This window comes from Perna viridis, chromosome 2 (genome assembly GCF_037379345.1).
Source record: "Perna viridis isolate PV_CMFRI_1.1 ecotype Kerala chromosome 2, ASM3737934v1, whole genome shotgun sequence".
In the NCBI taxonomy this organism is placed as follows: domain Eukaryota; kingdom Metazoa; phylum Mollusca; class Bivalvia; order Mytilida; family Mytilidae; genus Perna; species Perna viridis.
Window position 1 is genome coordinate 43161519 of NC_142446.1, and position 20197 is coordinate 43181715.

The window sequence follows — 20197 nt, forward strand, 5'->3', positions numbered from 1 at the left end:
GTTATTGTTTTGTTCTGTAGATGCGCCCGTTATTGTTTGGTCCTGTAGATGTGCCCGTTATTGTATTGTTCTGTAGATGCGCCCGTTATTGTTTTGTTCTGTAGATGCGCCCGTTATTGTTTTGTACTGTAGATGCGCCCGTTATTATTTTGTACTGTAGATGTACCCGTTACTGTTTTGTACTGTAGGTGTGGCCGTTATTGTTTTGTACTGTAGATGTACTCGTTATTGTTTTGTTTTGTAGATGTTTCCCTTATTGTTTTTCCCTGTAGATGTGCCTGTTATTGTTTGGTCCTGTAGATGTGCCTGTTATTGTTTGGTACTGTAGATGTGCCCGTTATTGTTTTGCTCTGTAGATGTGCCCGTTATTGTTTTGCTCTGTAGATTCGCCCGTTATTGTTTTGTACTGTAGACGCGCCCGTTATTGTTTGGTCCTGTAGATGTGCCTGTTATTGTTTTGTACTGTAGATGTGCCCGTTATTGTTTTGTACTGTAGATGTGTCCGTTATTGTTTGGTCCTGTAGATGTGCCCGTTATTGTTTTGTACTGTAGATGTGTCCGTTATTGTTTGGTCCTGTAGATGTGCCCTTATTGTTTTGTACTGTAGATGTACCCGTTACTGTTTTGTACTGTAGATGTACTCGTTATTGTTTTGTCATGTATATGTTCCCGTTTTTGTTTTGTCCTGTAGATGTGCCCGTTATTGTGTTTCTTTCCTGTAGATTTGCCCGTTATTGTATTGTCCTGAATGTACGCGTTATTGCTTTTGTCCTGTTGATATTCCCGTTGTTGTTTTTACTTTCAATGTACCGGCTTTCCGGTTTGTCTTGTAGATTTATCCTTTTTTATTTTATCCTGTAGGTGTGCCCGTTATTGTTTTGTCCTACAGACGTTCCTTATTTGTTTTGTCTTTTAGATGTGCCCATTGTTGTTTTGTCTTTTGAATGTGTCTGTCATTTGTTTGTATTGTCGATTGACCGGTTTCGGTTTGTCCCATAGATGTGTCTGATTTCGGTTGCTCTATAGCTGTGATCGTTTTTGTTCGGTCACATGGTTTAGCCCGTTATTGTTCTGTCCATGAATTTGTCCTCATTTGTATCGTCATCGTTTTTTTTTGTTCGTTATTTTCCACTCACTTAATTTCGTGTTGTTGATAATTATATTGGTTACACCTTATTTAGAGATTAAGATTTTAATCCTTTATCATTTAATAAAGAGCATCAAATCATTTTTGTTGTTTTCATCTCTTTTTTAAAAAAAAAAACTCTGAGAAAAATTCTAGAAAATTAATGTTAAATTTCATGTTAGTTTAGCCTTTGTCGCAATGTAATGTTATCGCTTAGAATTCTTTTATTTCGGTCGTAATGGAATGATGTGAAGGATTATGTTTCCTTTACCTCATAATTTGTGAGACATAATAAAAAAGGCAAATACATATACAATTATCACATTTATTAAAACCTGTAAAGGAGATCAGTAAATCATCTTCCCTTCAAAACTGTGAAGTAACTAGTATCCACCTCCTAGAAGATATCAAAATTAAACATTATATATTTATTGTTCAACAAGTAAACAGTTCGTTGTGCATTCATTTTTAAAAGAAAAAGCGATTTTTGTTTCCTTTCAATATCATGAAGTACAAACTTGATTACTAAGCCCCTTTGTTATCAGTGCTAATTTTTTTACTTGATTCGTAATTTATATATTGTTCAACGTTATATGATCTACTAAAATGGACATGTAATTGGTAAATTGGCAAGTAGTAGTTAAATCATTGTAAGGTCCGTTTAAAATGAAATGTAACAACAGTTGATGAATATAAACACCATAATTCATAGAATGATAAATTGCAAAAACACATGTAGCTGTAAAATCGTCTAAAGATGTACAAATAAAAACATTGTCATAAAATGTACCGATTGATTTTTTTAAAGGAAGATAAGCTTTTCCTTATATTTTGCTGAGTAGTCATGTACAGAATATAAAATACGTGTTTTAGGCATCACATTACTTTTTCCAACTAAAGAATCGAGGAAGCAGCCTTATTCTCTTTTTTCTGTTTTTATTGATAACATACCAGTACTCTATGTCGACATTGAAAGTGAAAATGATTTCGTATAATTTACTTCGTGAAATTTATATTAATCTCTCTTGCGTCAATGTTTCCTTGTTTTCTATTTTACAAGCCGATGACCACAACCTACATCTCTTCATAAATAATCATATTCATAAACAAAACTAACCAATTTTTCCTTTTTTGAAGTCTAAGCCAGGTCCGTAAGCGTATGAGTTTCCATAACCAAAACCTCCAAATCCTCCAAATTTATCGTCAAATCCACCATGGATACCTCCAAATCCCTTTCCATATCCAATATCTAAACCGTAACCTTTTCCGTAGCCAATATCGTATCCTTTTCCATAACCACCATATCCAATGTTAATACCTCCGTAACCTTTTCCATATCCTCCATATCCTTCAAGAATAGCAATTTTATCATCAAAACATGCATACTATAAATTAGAAAAAAAGTAACTAGGTTTCCGATTTTGCTTTGCGTTCTAAGCATAAATGAATAAAACAGCAGTAACTGTACGTAATATTTGTCAGAATGAAAATAATTTTCTTATTTCAGTTATTAATCTTTTTTTATTAGAAGTACGAAAAACAAAATATAAGAAAATATAAAAATACATGGCTTTGATCTTACCCAACCCGTGCCATATTCATTATAATAAGGAATTTTTATTTACAAAAATAGACAGCCTTAAAAGATGAGAATACTCATCCACTCATCATTCAACATTAAACCAAAAAAGTTCATACCTAAGTCGTATCCTTTTCCGTATCCACCATATCCTTTCATGTCATGATAGATAACTTTCTTGTATCCCCCATGGTATCCAATAGGTCCCCCGTATCCTCCATAGCCGTAATAATTAGCACAGGCCAAAGTAGCACACACGGCAATAACAATAAGTTTCAGCATGTTAAATCTAAATAAAAAAAAAAACACCTTCAGCTATTCACTTTAAAGAATATTAATGATATTTATGGGTGAAATTGTTTCGTGTGATAATGTGATAATTCCAAATTTTGCCAATCGATAGTCCTTCGGAAACAATAGAAGTAAACCTGGGAAATGTAGGAAAGGTTTATAAATGTAAAACACTTCCAAATTTCGGCTTTCGAGATTGCTTAGAGTACAACCTGGAAAATGCTTTTGAAAAGTTGTAAAAGCACTATTGTTTCTGACAGTAAATAATGAACTTAATTCATAATAGTAAGTTGTTTTTTTTTGGTAATTTTTTATCCAAATTTACCGACGAAAATGAGGTTATGATACTTACTTTTTTTTCAAAGCAGTAACGTGAATGTTTGGACATCTACCATATATATACCCCAAAACCTTCATTAAACGATGATGAATATGGTTATAAAGAAATCAATTTTATTATTGTAATGATGAAGAATCATGTTGCCATTACGTTATTATAACGTAACAACAAAATAATAACAACCAGAACGGGTAATATATTAACGCGTTGTCTTCGGCAAGTACAAGCATCTAACAGACCGACCTATAACATTCGCCGACCATAAAGGTTTCTAAAAGTGTACAACATGTACCTAATTAAATTAAATGTTGATATAGACAAATACTAGTCAATGAGTTATTTGTAATTTACTGTTCATAATTTAGTTTGATTGAGTAAAGTGTCCATCTGTTTTACTGAGACGACACTTCCTCTTTCGCCATGTTCAAAAGTTTGCATTAAAACATAGAAAGTGTAATAAATCATTTTTTAATTCATTTATTTTGTTTATTGTACTTAAAAGTCAGGTATAATTTTGATTAGTTTTCTAGTTAAAAGTAATAAATCAATTCCAGTGTCATCGAAATGCATTCAAAATGCAACAATACCTTCAAATGTGCAAAAATGAATATTTACAAATGTTCTTCCATTTTCATAGGAGTTTTACGAAATGAACGTCTCATTTGTACAACTTGATGAACATAATTCATTATAAATGTTGTCTCTTAGGCATTTGCTTAAGGAATAACACTACGATGTTTAATATCTTTAAAAAAAAGCACTTAAAATTCAGTAAGACTTGTTGTTATTTTAATGTTTTAGTAGACCATCTATTTTGAAGTAAAAATCAAGTAACTAGGGGCAGCAATCACCACACAAATCAAAGGTAGTTTTAATTTTGTGTCAGTGATATATAACATATTTTTTTAGTAGTCAGTAAGTTAGCTGGTCAGTGTTTCAGTTACATGCATTAAGAAAAATCAAGACTTAAAAATGTTTCGGGCCCTTTTAGACTATCATTCTTATTTACAAGAAATAGAGTAATATAGACAGTGCTTTCGAAGAGCATCTGCATGCATCGTTTTGTATACGTTTCTATCATGGGTGGTCTTTATAACGTTGTATTTATTTAGATCTCTAATTAATTGTTGCTAAGTTGAAGGTCACTGTACATAAAAAAAACAAGTGTTTTTAATTTATCATTGCACTGTATTCAATGTTAATTATGATATAAAGACACAACCACTAATACCATTGATCAAATAAAACACAAAAGGATCATATATAGACCCTTTCCCATGTAACAGAAAAAGGACATACTTTTTTGGTCGTTTAAACGTTTATAATTAGGTCAAAATTATATTTAACACGAAAATCACACTGGTTATAATTGGCCTTTCCGTGTCTGTCCTGATTGCCATATAAAAGTTGTTTTGATGCGAACAATTATCACGTAGAGTAATTTGTTTTTCTATCGATACAAAATTTGTAATGTTAACTGCCTTAGGGGACATGTTAATTAATTACTATTTAATTACATTGTAATCTCCTTTTAAGTACGGTACATTTTGATTACCAACCTACATGCGTGCAACTGCGCTTTTTGTTTACTAAAAACATGAAGTGATAATACTATACTCGTAAAGTTGGGAGATTTTGAATAAATTTAACTTTGATTTGATTTGAAAAGTATGATATATTTGTCTTACATAATTTAGTAGACTGGATATTGTTTTTTCTTGTTGTTGTTTGTTAAGTTGTTGACTTTTTTTCTGTTTTTACACCTACCTAATCAGTTTAACACCACAGACAATACCTATATTCCATTCTGTTATGATGAATTATATTTTTTTGTGAAAGTGTTACTTATGCCTCCACTATTTGTCGTTTACACATTAGATGCACACCCTAACAGTGATATCCTACACTTCAATGTCATTTTAAAGGGATAAGAATATTGGACCTTTTGAATACTTTACGTTTACACGATATCTCGAATAAAATATCTTACTTGTCGATGCATTATGTAATTAATTTTGAATACTATTTAAAGAGTAATCAAGGGAACCTAGGGTAAAGAAATGGGAAGCCTACAATGATGAAGAGATAATCAGTAAATTTTGTAAAATATAATCAAAGAACATGCTGTAAGGATTGCTTGTTTATGCTGCCTTTGTTTTCTTTGTTAAATGTTCATTGAAATAACGACCATGGCTGCTGTTGATCTAACTTTGTCTGGTACAATGTTAGATCACTTTAGCTCACTGGCCTGAAGGTATCATTTTGTGTCCGTCGTCCATACATTTTTTTAAAACAGCTTCTTCTCAGAAACTACTGGACAGATTGTAACCAAACTTTGCTTGAATCTTTCTCATGGTCTTTTTAACAATCTGAATGTGGGGAATTTTTATTTGGCGAAAAATATGACTGCGGTAACTAAAAATAGACCGTAGCGGTCAAAAATGCAAATAATTCAAAAACAGTTGGGTTTAACTAAAATCTGGCAGGGTGTCAACTTGTTGAAGTTGATGAAATGGATCTATGCCGAAACTATCAGGAGTGAGTTATGAGTCCTGAAATGGATTTTTCCCCAATTTAACATTTCCAACATTGAAAATCTTCTCCTTTGATACTAGTGGAAGGATGGATTGTAACAAAACATGTCATCGTAAATTCAAAAAAAAAAAACGTAGAAAAAAAGACAAATGAACTCGAGACCAGTGTATAAGCTATGAGCGACATGTATGACAAATGTAAAGCAGAAAAATATACATCTTGCAGTAAAAGTAAATGAAATGAGTAAAAAAATTGAATGGCACGAAATATGAAACCAAACAAAAAACATAAACAATCGATAACTTTGGTAAGTTACAAACCAAGGAAACTCTTCAAGAGGTAGAGAAACTCAAAAGTAATGTATTAGGCCTCCACTGCAGAAACGTGAAGAACAATCTGGTGTTTAGTAGTCTTTGTCACACTAAATATGAAAATGGCGAAAATGGCCTTCATGCAGCAGGAATTAGAAATTGACCACTACATAGAAATTGGAAACGTTAATCGTTTCGGTAAACGATCTCTCATATTATATGGTAGAATAGGGGGTGACACTGAAGGAAACTTTACATGTAAAAATGTTAGTGTCGTCGATTATTGTATCAATTATATGCACTTTTTTGGTACTTTCAAAACTATGACTGTACTTGATTTTTCTTCTTTATTTTCTGATGATTATTGTCCTCTGTCTATGTGCATTAAATGTAATGATAATAGGTCAGATCAGAAAATTCAAACATGAATTTATTTGATGACAAAGAAATTGAGACATCGGAACAACGACAAAACTTTAGATTATTAATTAAATATAGATAAAGGAAAAGTACGCCCTCTTAGTATTAACTTGTCAAATACTACATGTATGGCTAAAGTTAGTAGAGTTAATATCAATAACTTCGTAAGTAACTTGTGTGACATTTTTCTGCGTAGCGCTAAAACTATTTTTGATACTTATAAAACAAGACCAAGAAAAAGAATCGGAGTAAAGTTAACGATAAACCATAGTTATAATTGCGATTGTAAATCTGCCAGAAAAGACTATTTCATAGACTGACGATTTCTTGTCTGTGAGATCTTTTCGACAAGTTGTTAAGCCTATTCTTTTATATGGTTCTGAAATCTTTGGTTTTACCAATTTATATACGTTAGAAAAGGATCATTTGAAGTTTTGTAAACTACTACTGAATCTTAAATCTTCCACGCGTTCGTGTTTTATATATGGAGAACTTAGTCGTTTCCCTTTGTCTGTTGATGTTAAACAGAGAATGATGTCTTTCTGGTCAAAACTTAATGTGGTAATCCGTGTAAAATCTTATGTGTCGCTTATAAACTGACGATGAATATGTAAATGAGGCAAACTGTAAACTTGAGTATTAAAGAAACTTTAGATGAGTGTGGGTATCAAATAATTGGTTAACGCAAAATGTTTTGAACATTGACTGTTTAAAATGCAAGGTTAAGCTATGTCTTACCGATCAGTACAGACAATCTTGGCACGAAAGTATCACAATTGGTGCGAAAACTGTAAACTATAGGCTTTATAAAGAAACTCTTAGTTTTGAAAATTATTTTAAAACTCTCGATGAGAAAAACTCCTTGATATTATGGCAAAATATCAGTAGAGGAAAACCATTTTGTAATCTATGTAACTTAGAAAAAGGGGACGAATACCATTTTATTATGAAATGTTCAACAATTGCAACAAAGAGAAAACTGTATATCAACAATGTGCTTATAAAGCACGTATGTATTTTAGGTTAAAGGGCAATAATGTCACCGAAAGATAAAAAAAGTCTGATTTATTTTTGTAAATTTATTAAAATCATAAACAAAAAAGTGAGTCGTCCTGACTAACTTCATCAATACTGAAATGTGCCTAACATGTCTGTAAATAGTTTTGTATAGTATGTTTTGTATATATGTTATGAGTCTCTGTACCAAATATATGGTTTATGAGAATAAAGATTGCTGTTAATATGATATACTCAACGGTTTGTGTGTGACGACTTTTGGTCTATCGAAAAACAAGGATTTGTGGAAATAAATCGAAAACCAAAACAATTTCTTTAGCCAAATTTTCAAGCGGTAAAATTTTCAAGCATGGTGAGCCGGAGTTATTGCCGATGAAGACTCAAAAATGACTACGAAAGATTTATTTTATTATAAGAAAACCTGGTTGATAACTAAGTGGCCACCATTGATTGAATGATTCTTGTGACAACAGTTCAGTAGGGTCAAGAGTCAAACCTTAGAAAGGTAAAAAAGACTTTTCCCTAGGTGGGCAATTCAGCCTCTCTAGATCATTTGTTCTTAAATAAAACGAATTATATAATCTTTTACAAAACATATCTTCAAACGGGTAAATTTCTTACAAGGAAATGCTTTTTTAAGCATTGTCACTCTATTTTATTGTCTCAATGTTTTGTCCTGTGCATCAATCAATTTCATCAATCCATCACCTTTGATAAAGTGGAGCTGGCAAGTATTCCATTTTTTAAATCATACGAAAAGCTTTTTATGCTCATAAGTTATCAAAGATTTGACAGATATCCAATTTTCATTAGCTTTATATGACCACTATGGTGTTTTTACGTATACAAAACATACAAAAAACTTGTGATAATTGCCAAATGTTGTAGGAGGTCAGGTGTACGTCCTTTTTATATTCGATTATATATCAATAAAGTGTTGCTATTTTGGACATTGACTGCCTAGGTAATCTTATAATAACGACTTGGTATATAAAGACAAAAATATTAAAAAAAACTTGCTGTTTATTGGGTCACTTGAACAAGAAGCAGGTAATGAGTTATTTGCTTATTTTTATTGAAACAGTAATCGAGTCTTTCTTGTTATTTCATGTTAAAACATAAGTTTATCATCAAAGTTTATTCGACATAATGTTTGACTTATGGTTTAATATTTCATCTTATATAATCGTCTTTTGTTCTTGCGTAACTATTTTACGACAGTTGAACAAAACCATCATGTAAAAAACCATCATTAAAGACAATTGAAAAATTTCCATTGGTATATTGTGAGTTTATTAATAATTAGAACATTCTGGAATGGGATGTTTGATCCCTAAATTGTCAACCTACGACATGAAGGTTTTATGTGAATGCTCTTAGACTCACGTACCATGTATCATTTAGTAATTAGTGTTTATTTTAAACATTACAATGTATAAATGCTGTTAAATTAATATAATTTTGATTTGAAGCAGACAGCAATCAATTTATCATGCTGAAAATGTTTATTTTACACATGTAACTTTTAAATTGAATAGGGAACTACGCTTTTTTCTCTAAAAAGAAATTTCTATAAAAAAACCATAGCGTTTAACAACAAATGTAAACAAACGTAAATGTCCATCGAATATATTAGAAAACTAAAAGACCTTTAAGTATTTTGATTTGTCATCAGAATTATTGAACAAAAAATTTACGAACTTTGATTAATAAAACAAAAAGATTTGAATCAGGTAATTACCATGTTGTATATATTGGTGAAATCTTAAGTTTAATGTGTTTTATATTTTAAGAATAAAAAACATTGTAAAATTCGATGTACTGTACACGTTTTTCAGGGAAATCTCTCTCATCAGCAGCATTAAAATCAAATAGATCTAAATCCAATATAATTGCATATACAAGAAGTTCGAAAATCCAAAAGTATCGGAATAGGAAACCAAATTCAGCATGATTAAAAACAATTAGAAATGTACAAAATACAATTATACAACATATACGTATACAACCAATGTTTTGACTATTCTAAAGATTGATTTGAAAAAATGTGAAGTTGACATATTGAACTTTTGATAGCCATATATATGATACAAAACATATTATTATGTACATAAATTATAATTAACAATTCAATAATGTCAAATATAATAGGTAACGACCTTACACACGTCAAAGTCTGATCGCTAACGTATTTTATGATAAAACGAAAACCATTGTAGTAGAAGTAAGCGATAGACTATAGCACAACCATTTATAACTGAAAAAACCTATATGTGCACAAAGAAACAAATGTCATCAATAAAATTCTTTACTTGCTTCCTTTCGGTAAGTAGAATTTAATAATTATCAATGCATATTTTTGTATTGTCACATTGGAATAACAATTGGGTTTTTTGTAGTTTATGATTGGTGATAGTGGAAAGTTATAAATTTAAATAAAAGTCTTTTTTGATAACAATTTAAATAAATGTGTGTTTAAAATCTTGTTTGTTTTAGAAGGTGTAAGGTCAAACTATGTTCGTTAGAAGCAGATTTTCAAAAAAATCAAAACCAACCAAAAAACAAAAGTTATTACATATACAAACTGTAAATAATATAACATGTACAAAAAATGACCAAAAGAAAGGATCTCAACTTGTACAATATTGAAATGAATCATATTAATACGTAAAGTATTGTCAAATGAAATAGGAATAGAAATGTAATAAAAATTAATAAATGATAGGTATGTTAACATTAATTATAACATAAGAAAAGGACTTACACAAAGCTTCTTAAACGTATTAACTGATTATTTGAAAAAAAACATGAAATGTGAACTCTATGATGTTCATTAATTAACAAAATAACTCGAGCTCTGTTAAACTTTTTTCTTGCTGGGTGGAATTCTACAAAGTGAAGTTGATATAAAAGAGCTTGTAGGGTTTTAATTATTAGTTAGGACACAAGTAAGTTAAGATGTGACTAGTTAGCCGGACACATTCGGTCAATGACAAACAATGTTGAATCAGAGACTCCAGAAATCCACATTCTAGAGGTATTTCATACGTTATCTGATCATAGAGAGTGACAATGTGTTTCCTTTGATTTCGAATGAATCCTGCTATAAAATGCGTTAAAAGAATAGCATTGTCAGGTAAACAACTACTAGGCGACATTCATGCTTTTGTTACTTTGTATGTATGATTTTAGTTACTTTATGTTCTTTGTTGTGTATGTCTGTTTTCCATGTCTGGTCTTTGTCCCTGGATTACATTCTTTTGATTACCGCTATAACCTTGGTTCTTTTGATTATTCTTTAACACAAACAACTAATAGGAACCCTTACTGTCCTTAATATTGGTTTTATAATGTAAAACACTTCGAGTGTCTGATGTTCCTATGAATAAATGTATTGTTAGAGAGATTGTTAATAAGTTATCATTGAGTGCAGGAAGGGCACATCAAGAAAAACTGTAAGAGTGGAAGATGTAGGTGCAGAAAAATGAAAGTGGTGTGCATTTTTCCAGATGACATATGTCAATAACTCAGGAATAATCAATCATGCAGGTGTTTTGTTAATATACGCTTTTCCATTATTAACTCAATAAACATGCATAAAATGTGAGTGTAATGTTTTTTTTTAATTTAGTACAAGCTGAAATCATTTTTGGCAATGTTTTTGTACATGTTATAACTTGAACAGGCAAATTTAAATGTAATGTTATTTTAAAATTTGTACAAGTTGTACAAAAGTACAATTCTTTTTTTTTTTTTTTTTTTTTGTATTTGTTAATGTAAAACTGGTATAGGCAAAATGTGTACAATTTATAACATGTTCAGATTTTAATACTAATATGAAAATGATTAGATTTTCGTAATTTGTCTAATGGGACCTTTATTGTACTATAACATCCACCATATACTAAAACCGTTGGTATTCTTTTTGTAGAATATCACAAAAAAATAATTTAAGCCGTTTAAAAAAGCAACAAGTTTGTCTATTTTTAGACGACAAATACTAAATATGTCACAATTGTACCCTAATATAAATGCAATTGTCTGTTTGTATATTCAATAAAACCTATGACAACTCGTCGTTTTCATATTAACGTCACCTTGCTTGGTTAACAATGTGAACTATTTTTGGAAATTGGGTTTACATATATAAGCTTGGCCAGCTTTATTGTCACATTCAGTCCGCGGGACAAGTAGCAGGTAGGGTTACACCAATATATCATCTTTATTCAATACTTATTGTTTTGTACAAATGTTAATTGCAGTTTATTTTTATTCATTCTTTTATGTGATTATCATATTCGTTTTCATAATGTTATTTTCTTGTTTCAAAAAGTAAAAAAGTAACAATATTTCATTGATAAGTAATTTTAACGGTTTTTAATTAAATAAGATATTTAAAAAAAATAGAGCTTGAACTTTAACTCAATACAATAAATGATTGTACACATAGCAGAAAGTTTTTGACTTCATTTCGAAAATCAAATGAGTTTGAGGTGGCTCACTCTTTTAACCGTTGAGGTGATTTGCTTAAAGACTTAAAAGCTTCTTAAAATTTTCTGCATTCATATTATGAATGCAAAATTGCTTTAATTATTTTTATCACTCTTTTTCTTCCGTAAACTCACACTACAAACTTAAATTACTTGATTTGAAATTTAAGAAAACTCTGGTTCTATCTGTTCAGCTGATGTATCTTCTTTGGCTTTTTAAAATTATACGGTTTGTGGTGTGTTTGACTATGATTTAATGTAATTGATATTAATACTTAAAACTAGCATATAAAATGCTGCAGATATTTGCCATGTTTACCACCATAGCGTCATAGTTCTAGGTTCATACTCGGTCCCGTGTAGTAATCATACATGTGTATTCATCGTGTGTTTCTTGCTTGTATGACAACGGGAAGTTTACATCTAATGATCGGTTAGCATTGAACATTACCCAGTTTTCATTTCAGAGAAAGGGGCTCGTTACAAGACTAAATAGGTCATATTCATTAGCAAGGCCCCGATCTCTATAAATATTCATTGCCAGTTGTTCAATCTGGTTCCTAATCTGGTTACTTAGTACATTTCATCAGCAACCCAAAAACGTACCTCTTTTAAAAATCGCATACGCTTGTCTCTGTGTGTCTTTTGTTTTTGCTTGTATGAGAACGGGAAGTTTATATTAAAAGTTGAAATGATCGGTTAGCATTGGATTTGAAACAGTTTCCGATTCAATCACAGGGGTTCGTTACAACTGACTATATATATAAGTAATACATGTTATCAGGAGCCCGATATCTATCTATCTATATATATATATATATATATATAAGGGTCTGAAAAATTCCCAACGATGTTAGAACTGTCAAATTTGCGATGCAAATTTTTGGTCGTTCCCTCCGCTGGACTCGAACTCGTAACGCTGTGACATCTATGGCAACACCGCGTGCACAAAGTTCAGCGCCCTAGACCACTCGGCCGGCTAGGCTATATAAAATATATCTCGAAACACCTGCCGAGTTGTTCATAAAAGTCACAGAAAAATTCACTTTGTTATTTCAAATATTAAATAAGAATGAACTTAAACAGGGATTTCACTACTTCCTTATAATTGTTACTATAAATTAGGATGAACATTTTTAGACCAAAATCGATGGATTTTTTTATGTATTGTCACACTTATAAACTGATACACAAAATATTCTACTGCTGGGCTTCTAAAATTGTTCTGGGAAATAATTGCGTTACTGTTAGAGCAAATGTCTGTTAATACATCCTTTTCATCTTATTTATTTTTTATTCCTCTTTTCCTTGCCAGAAACAAGTTAATTTGATATTTTATTATAAAAAGAATACGGGACAGTGTTTATTTAGATTAAGGCCATATTTGCTGATTAAGCAAAACAACTCAAAACATCATTTAACACCGCGATATATAACAATCAATATATAGCTTTGTAGTAAACAAAATCATTCATTATTGTCTTACAGACAATCTTGTTACATTTTTTTGGCCAATGCATTAACTAGGTCCCATTATACAAAGGTATAGGAAACACTTTGAATATGGAAATTTGTACTCGCTAACGATTACTACATAGTCAATAACTAAATTGTGGTCGTAATACTCACAGTCATATAGTACTTTTTGAACATTTTGCTAAGACGATTATGTCTTCAGATAAACAAGTCTTATCCAGCATATCTTGATTTTTTTTTATTTTGGATTCGTACGTATTTCAGATAATATGATATGACTTGTCTTTTATGTCTTCATCTTCTATATTTCTTTTTTTAGACAATAATCAACAAAAATCTTGAACATGAAACTGGCCATTCTTCTGGTATTGTTTACTCTTGTAGCAAGTGGATTTGGTAGATTTTTATGTAAGTAATAAATTCGTGTAATCGTCTATACATTTCTAAACCATTCCGGTTTAAATTCATCACTACCTTGTTTCATGTAGATAAATTAAATAATTCCAATCGCACTGTTATTACTTTCGCATAACTTGGTCGAACATTTCATATTTTTCTTAATTTTTGTACGAGAAATATCAAGTATCACGCAGTAAACGTAACTTCAACAATAACAAAATATATCAATATATATCATATGAAATGACTTTGTCACTGAGCATTGTGCTATTATATTTGTGAAAATTGAAATTAAGTGTAAGTATTTGTAAGAATCGGGCAAAATGGGAAAAATCAGAAACATGCATGTAAAGATCCCACCGATCTGACAATGTAAATCACTCAAGGATACTTTCTCTGTTTGAAAAAACCATTATTTTATCTCTGCATCACTGGTTTTGCTAAGAAATTTTTCAACAGAATCTTAAAAAATAACAGTTATCTGCCATTGGAATGTTCATTTTCTGTGCATTTCAATGAAATTTTAACTCAATGATCCAGCATGATACGGAAAATCTTGTCTGTTTTCCTTGATCCGGATGGTGAAAATCATTCAATTGCACTGTCAAAATGATGAATTTTTTTATACCATGTTCTTCCTACTGCCTGATTCTTAAACAGGACTGAGATTAATTTTTTTCCAATATCTAAAAATGTCATACATCAATACTAGAAGTATAATTTGATGAATAAAAACTTGTATATGCCTGATAATGTATATGTTGTGTACAATTTTGTGTACATTACAGTTTGCATGAAAATTGTGTACAAGTCATAATTAGCATCACACTCACAAGAAAAGACTCATCGTATGGCAGATTACAAATTATGCAAGTTGACAAAATATTCAAAATTGGTTCAAATGTATTTTAAACAGATTACAGACGTAGACCAACATATTACAGATCATATTACCCATCATATAATTACTATGGCGGATATAGTAGAGGATACAAAGATATAGGAGGTAGGTATGATGCAAAAATACGAGGTATTATCTCAGTTATTTTAGAACACAGCGTTGAAAGTTAAACGTATATATAAAAAAACATGAAGTTAAGCTAGAGTGGTGACTGCTTACCTCGTAGGTCAAAGTTATGTGTCCGATTCGGGTGACATGCCTACCTGTGGGCTGTTGCTATACATTAGACTCTACGTTTCAAACTACCGCAAAACAGGGTCTGTTCGATTGAGCAAACATTCTTTGCCTCTAATACACGTCGACTCTATAGTAGGGTAAAGACCACAATCAATCAATCATTCAATCAAACAAATATAATAAAAATATATATTTCATTTCGTATCGCTTTGTGTTTTACTGTAGTAGAAACGGATTGATATTTTAACCAAAAGTATTTAAAACTTTTCTGGTGATATCGGATCTTCCTCACTTTAAATCCTAATTGTTACTTGAAAAAGGACATATTATTTATAACTTTTGTCGTTATACAATCTTATTTTATCTCTTAGATGTACAATTTTATTGTGTGTAATTAGTTAAACATAAGTTGAATTTTCAATATTTTTATTTACATTTTCAGATCGAAATGAAGTTTGGACAGATGCTTAAGATTCTATGATATAATACTTCATAGATACTGTTATGTGTCACATCAATTTTTTATTTGCTTAAATGATGAAACAGTTTCTCTAACTGTGATAAAAGACTCAGTATGCGCTTCATGTATATAGTATATCTTATATCTAATGGTTTTATAATAAATACGTATAGTTTTCCATAGAAGTAAAATTATACAAAAATATAACACTTGGTTGTTTTACCAAGTTAAGTATGTTTAATATGTGCAAGGTACATGTAAATACTGAACAGACAAGTTCATGAACCAGACACGTAATTTACTTATTACATAACATTAAATTTAAACTATGATAATGGAAAAGACCTCCTAAAACTTTATTTGGTACTCTTTTTGACGGACAGAGTAAAAAAAGAATATGGATGCATATTTTATGCAGATACCATTCCGTTACCCTCATTATAATTCAACAAAAAATAAAACTTTATCCTTTCATTTCAATACAATACTTGTCTTAATGAATTAGGATGCGTTTAGGCGTGATATATGACTTTTGCTCGTTATAATATCATATCTGCAAGTTCCTCGATTTTACCTTGAATTAAGGTTATGTAAAGAGAAGTACGAACGAAAAACTGTTTAATCCTTATAATTCCAATCCCTAACTATCCGAAATATATTTATTTTTTTCCCTTGAAGGCTCTCATTCACTGGAATTGACATTGCAAAATGGCGGTACAAACCGACAACGTGACATGGTTGTCAATTTCAATATTCAAAGTATTTACGGGTCACTGATAACTGTTTCTTTCAAAAATTATTTGGAATATACAATGCCGATTTCCCAAAATGAATGAAATAAAGCAGATAGTACAGCTTTTGTCGAAGCGATGGTAGACATGTTGTTTACGATATGTTCCGGAATTTACACTGTTGTAAAATCTGTCATCGCTGAGGTCGTAAAAGGTGAACTACCAATCATAATGCACGAAAAAGGCATATGCAAATTATGTTGGTATCATATGGAGGTAATAAAACACCAGGTCAAAAATAAATGAATAAAACGCCATACCATGGGGCAACTATGAAGAAATCCATAGACAAAAAAACGAAAACGATTACCTTGCAACATTTTATTTACTGTACCATTAACTAGAAGCACAAGTTTGGGTAAGCGCAATCAGGAAGAATAACTATAAATCCTACAGTCATGTATAATTAAAACAAACAATAACGTGAAATAAATGTTCAAGCATACAGTATAAAATATGACAAGGAAGGTAAATGTGACCCTAGCGCAAAAAACTTAGTTATGTCTGAGAAAATTCTAAACTGCTTGTGATGTTTCAAAGACGTTGATTCGAGTTACCATGGAAGTTAAGAATATTCTCAGACTTAAGAATTTCTTTACTTTTGTGGCGCAAAGATCTGTTCTCAAGGTGAATAGACGTTTTACATTTATAGTTTTCAAACTATCTCTTCATACTATGTGTATTGGTTTATTTATATTTTCTTCATTCTAATGATAAACATAACATGCATAATTTGTTGAATCCCAAAGGTAACCAGAACTGCATTGCTGTGAATAATGATTCCTTGACATATTTCTAATTTGAAAATTAAGTAATTGTTATCCTCAATATTTTATTTAGGTATCTCAATAGTGCTTTTTTCAGCAACTTGAAATATAAAATATTTAATGGTTCTTTCGAACCTAAATTATTGGTATTTCCAGCGATGCATTAAAATAATTAATCATCTCCAATTTCCATATCAGGTCTTCTCAACAGTTTAAAAAGATATGAATAGGAGTAAACCTTTTCGTATTGGTTCGGACTAGGGTTAGGCTTTTTGGTGGTTGTTCTGAATATCTCAGCTAAAAAATAAAGTAAAGTTGTTTCAGTTTATAGAAAATATTAGACTATCGAACGATAATTCGTAATGGGTGTGTTGTAAGCAGAACAGTTGTGGACCTCTTGACTTTATTTTAATTTCTACTTCTTATAAAATTACCACGAGGGTTCTTTGTTTTTGATTTTGTGTGCGATTCTTTTCACGTATTAATCATGTCTTTCACACATGAGTAATCTAAGAATTTGGAAAGATGTCATTCGATCTTTCTGGTTTTTTTTAATCATTTTTTGTTGGAGGAGGTGATGGAAAAGATACAACACACCAGGCATGTTGAATTACATTCACGTATGAAAAACTGGTTTGTCCTAAACCGCAACTTGTTTTCTGCTAAATGTTTTGTTATATATTTAGCTAATAAGAACATTTTTGTCATGATGTGTTAATTTGCGATAACGGGATTATTATTTCAGGCCTATGTTCTTTGAAAGAAATAGATTTTTCTATTTTTCAAGCATAATAATAGGATAGAGCTAATTTAATCTGGTTTACATCTATTTCCTTCATACTCTTATATATTATATGAATGTATTTTGTTCCAAACTGTAGGCAAGCTATTTTTTGTATTAATATTCCTTATGTACCATTTTCAAAAATATATAATAAATGAATATATTGAAGCTTATTCGGAAAATTTGTTTTTATTATTATTTTATAATTATTATTATTATTGCGTTTAAACGAAAAACTTTGCAATTAAACTCAATAACTATTGCGTTTTAACACAAAACATTGCAAAGAAAAAAACGGAATAACTTTTGTGCTTAAACGCAATAAAGAATTTTTTAGAACAAGTGACTTCAACCTGGTCCATGCTCCCAGATTTTAGTGGAGTCTCTCTTTGCTTTTGTTACTTTGTATGTATGATTTAGTTACTTTATGTTCTTTGTTGTGCATATCTGTTTTCCATGTGTGGTCTTTGTCTCTGGATTACGTTCTTTTGACTACTGCTATAACCTTGGTTCCCTTGATTACTCTTTCAATAAGCTTCTGTAGAGAATAGCTATTGTCAGTCCTTATTCCTAGAAAAGTAGATGAGGTTTACTATATCGGAATTACCAATAATTTTCGTCATTTAGCTTCATTGTCTGTTGATATGTTTTCTAAAACATTAGTTTTGCCACTTTTCATTTCAATGTTAGCCTAATTATGTTTTTTTTTTTTTTTCAGGAAATTAAACCCATGTAATATTTTTTGTTAACAAGGGTAATTGGAAAAATCCAGTGACTTCAAAGTAAATATAAAACGTCAATTTAATTGTTTACATACGTTCAATAACTTACCATGTCTTTTACAATCCCCACAAATTACAGGAGGATTTCTGTAATACAACTGTCCATCCATGTAGCCACAATTTAGAGAAATCAATAATATACAAAACAAAATATGTCTTTCCATCTGAAACGTTGTCAAAATTCGTAGTAAGATTTAGACTAATAAATTTATCAGCCAATGCGTCTGGAATCCTGCTTGTAAACTACACTTTTATTTACTACAAACTGCACCAAAAAACAAAGTCTTGCAAAATTTTGCCGCTTTTCAAATTTTTTTTATTTTCGTGGTGGATAATTGCTTTTATGTCAAAAGTACAAAATTATTATGCGTAACCCGTTACATTTGTTATTTTTTTTCGACAATTTAATTTATATATACACGAAATTACTTAACCTGCCATTAAGTGGTTTAAGTTTTTGTAATTTGTAAAGTATAACTATTAAAACAGAAAATTGTCTTCGTTTCGAAAAAGCAATATCGACAAATATTTCTAGAAACATGAAAAAAATGTCAGATAAACAATGAAAAAGGTGAAAAAATAAAGGAATAGGTCTTATGAAGAATTTGGAGATTAAATATGATTACTCATTTAAAGTACAAATGCATTAACGAAGTATTCAAACAAATGACAAGGCAATTGTGGATTCATTATTGAAAAGTAAGTAATGTCCCTTGTCAAACTTTCAAAAGGAAAACAATTTCTCTATGTTAGATCTAAAGTTTTCAAAATTTATTTATTTTCCAGATTTTTTTAAAAATAAGACTCCTTTTTTATACAAAGAAATAGATTCGTTTATGAGAGTTTGCGTGTTAGTTAATGAAAAGCTAAGGTTACCCACTAGCAAGACTTGTCATGGTGTCATGTGAAAATCTTTGAAATAAAGTATTTAACCGAAACAACTATAAATGATATTAAAACGAGACATCGATGTTTATATATTTTACTTACTTTATGTTCTTTGTTGTGTGTGTCTGTTTTCCATGTCTGGTCTTTGTCCCTGGATTACATTCTTTTGATTACCCTATCACCTTGGTTCCCTTGATTACTCATTAACTAAATCTCTTTACATGATTTGGCGCATTGAATAATATCGTAATCATTATAATCATTACTCATTTAACGGTTAAATAATAAAATACTAGACTTCAATCAATTTACTGCACAACATTTTTTTAATGTTTCAATTGAACTTTTAATTTTATTTGTTTTGATTTTTTTTTAGTTATAATTATATTTATTGTTATTATTATTGCTTTCCCCTATACTTTCATTATTATTTGCAGTTCATTTTAATGCAAAACCTTTACTATTTCCAATTGTATATTTATGCTATAATTCTGTTATTTTCCATAATCTATAATGTATTCGAGCCATATATCGTATTATAAATACTCGGGATATTTAGTATCCGACATTTCATTCCTTGTCCAAGTCCACAGAAGGGCGTGA

The 20197-nt window shown here is 30.4% G+C and overlaps 1 protein-coding gene and 2 long non-coding RNA genes across 3 annotated transcripts; 1 reads left to right on the forward strand and 2 right to left on the reverse strand.

Moving 5' to 3' along the window:
- Positions 1-2238: 2238 nt before the first annotated feature.
- On the reverse strand, positions 2239-3073 carry LOC148625200 (uncharacterized). Its single transcript, XM_088571045.1, has 2 exons — positions 2825-3073; positions 2239-2474 (listed from the first exon to the last, which is right to left on the reverse strand). The coding sequence occupies exons 1-2, from the start codon at positions 2985-2987 to the stop codon at positions 2239-2241; spliced, it is 399 nt and encodes a 132-aa protein (XP_088427171.1). The 5' UTR covers positions 2988-3073.
- An 8653-nt stretch (positions 3074-11726) lies between these two features.
- Positions 11727-15789, forward strand: LOC148625201 (uncharacterized). The gene is made up of 4 exons (XR_015920189.1): positions 11727-11816; positions 13905-13993; positions 14901-14990; positions 15565-15789. It is a non-coding gene; the product is annotated as an uncharacterized LOC148625201 (long non-coding RNA).
- An 890-nt stretch (positions 15790-16679) lies between these two features.
- Positions 16680-19074, reverse strand: LOC148625202 (uncharacterized). The gene is made up of 2 exons (XR_015920190.1): positions 18756-19074; positions 16680-17437 (listed from the first exon to the last, which is right to left on the reverse strand). It is a non-coding gene; the product is annotated as an uncharacterized LOC148625202 (long non-coding RNA).
- Between the last annotated feature and the right edge of the window lie 1123 nt (positions 19075-20197).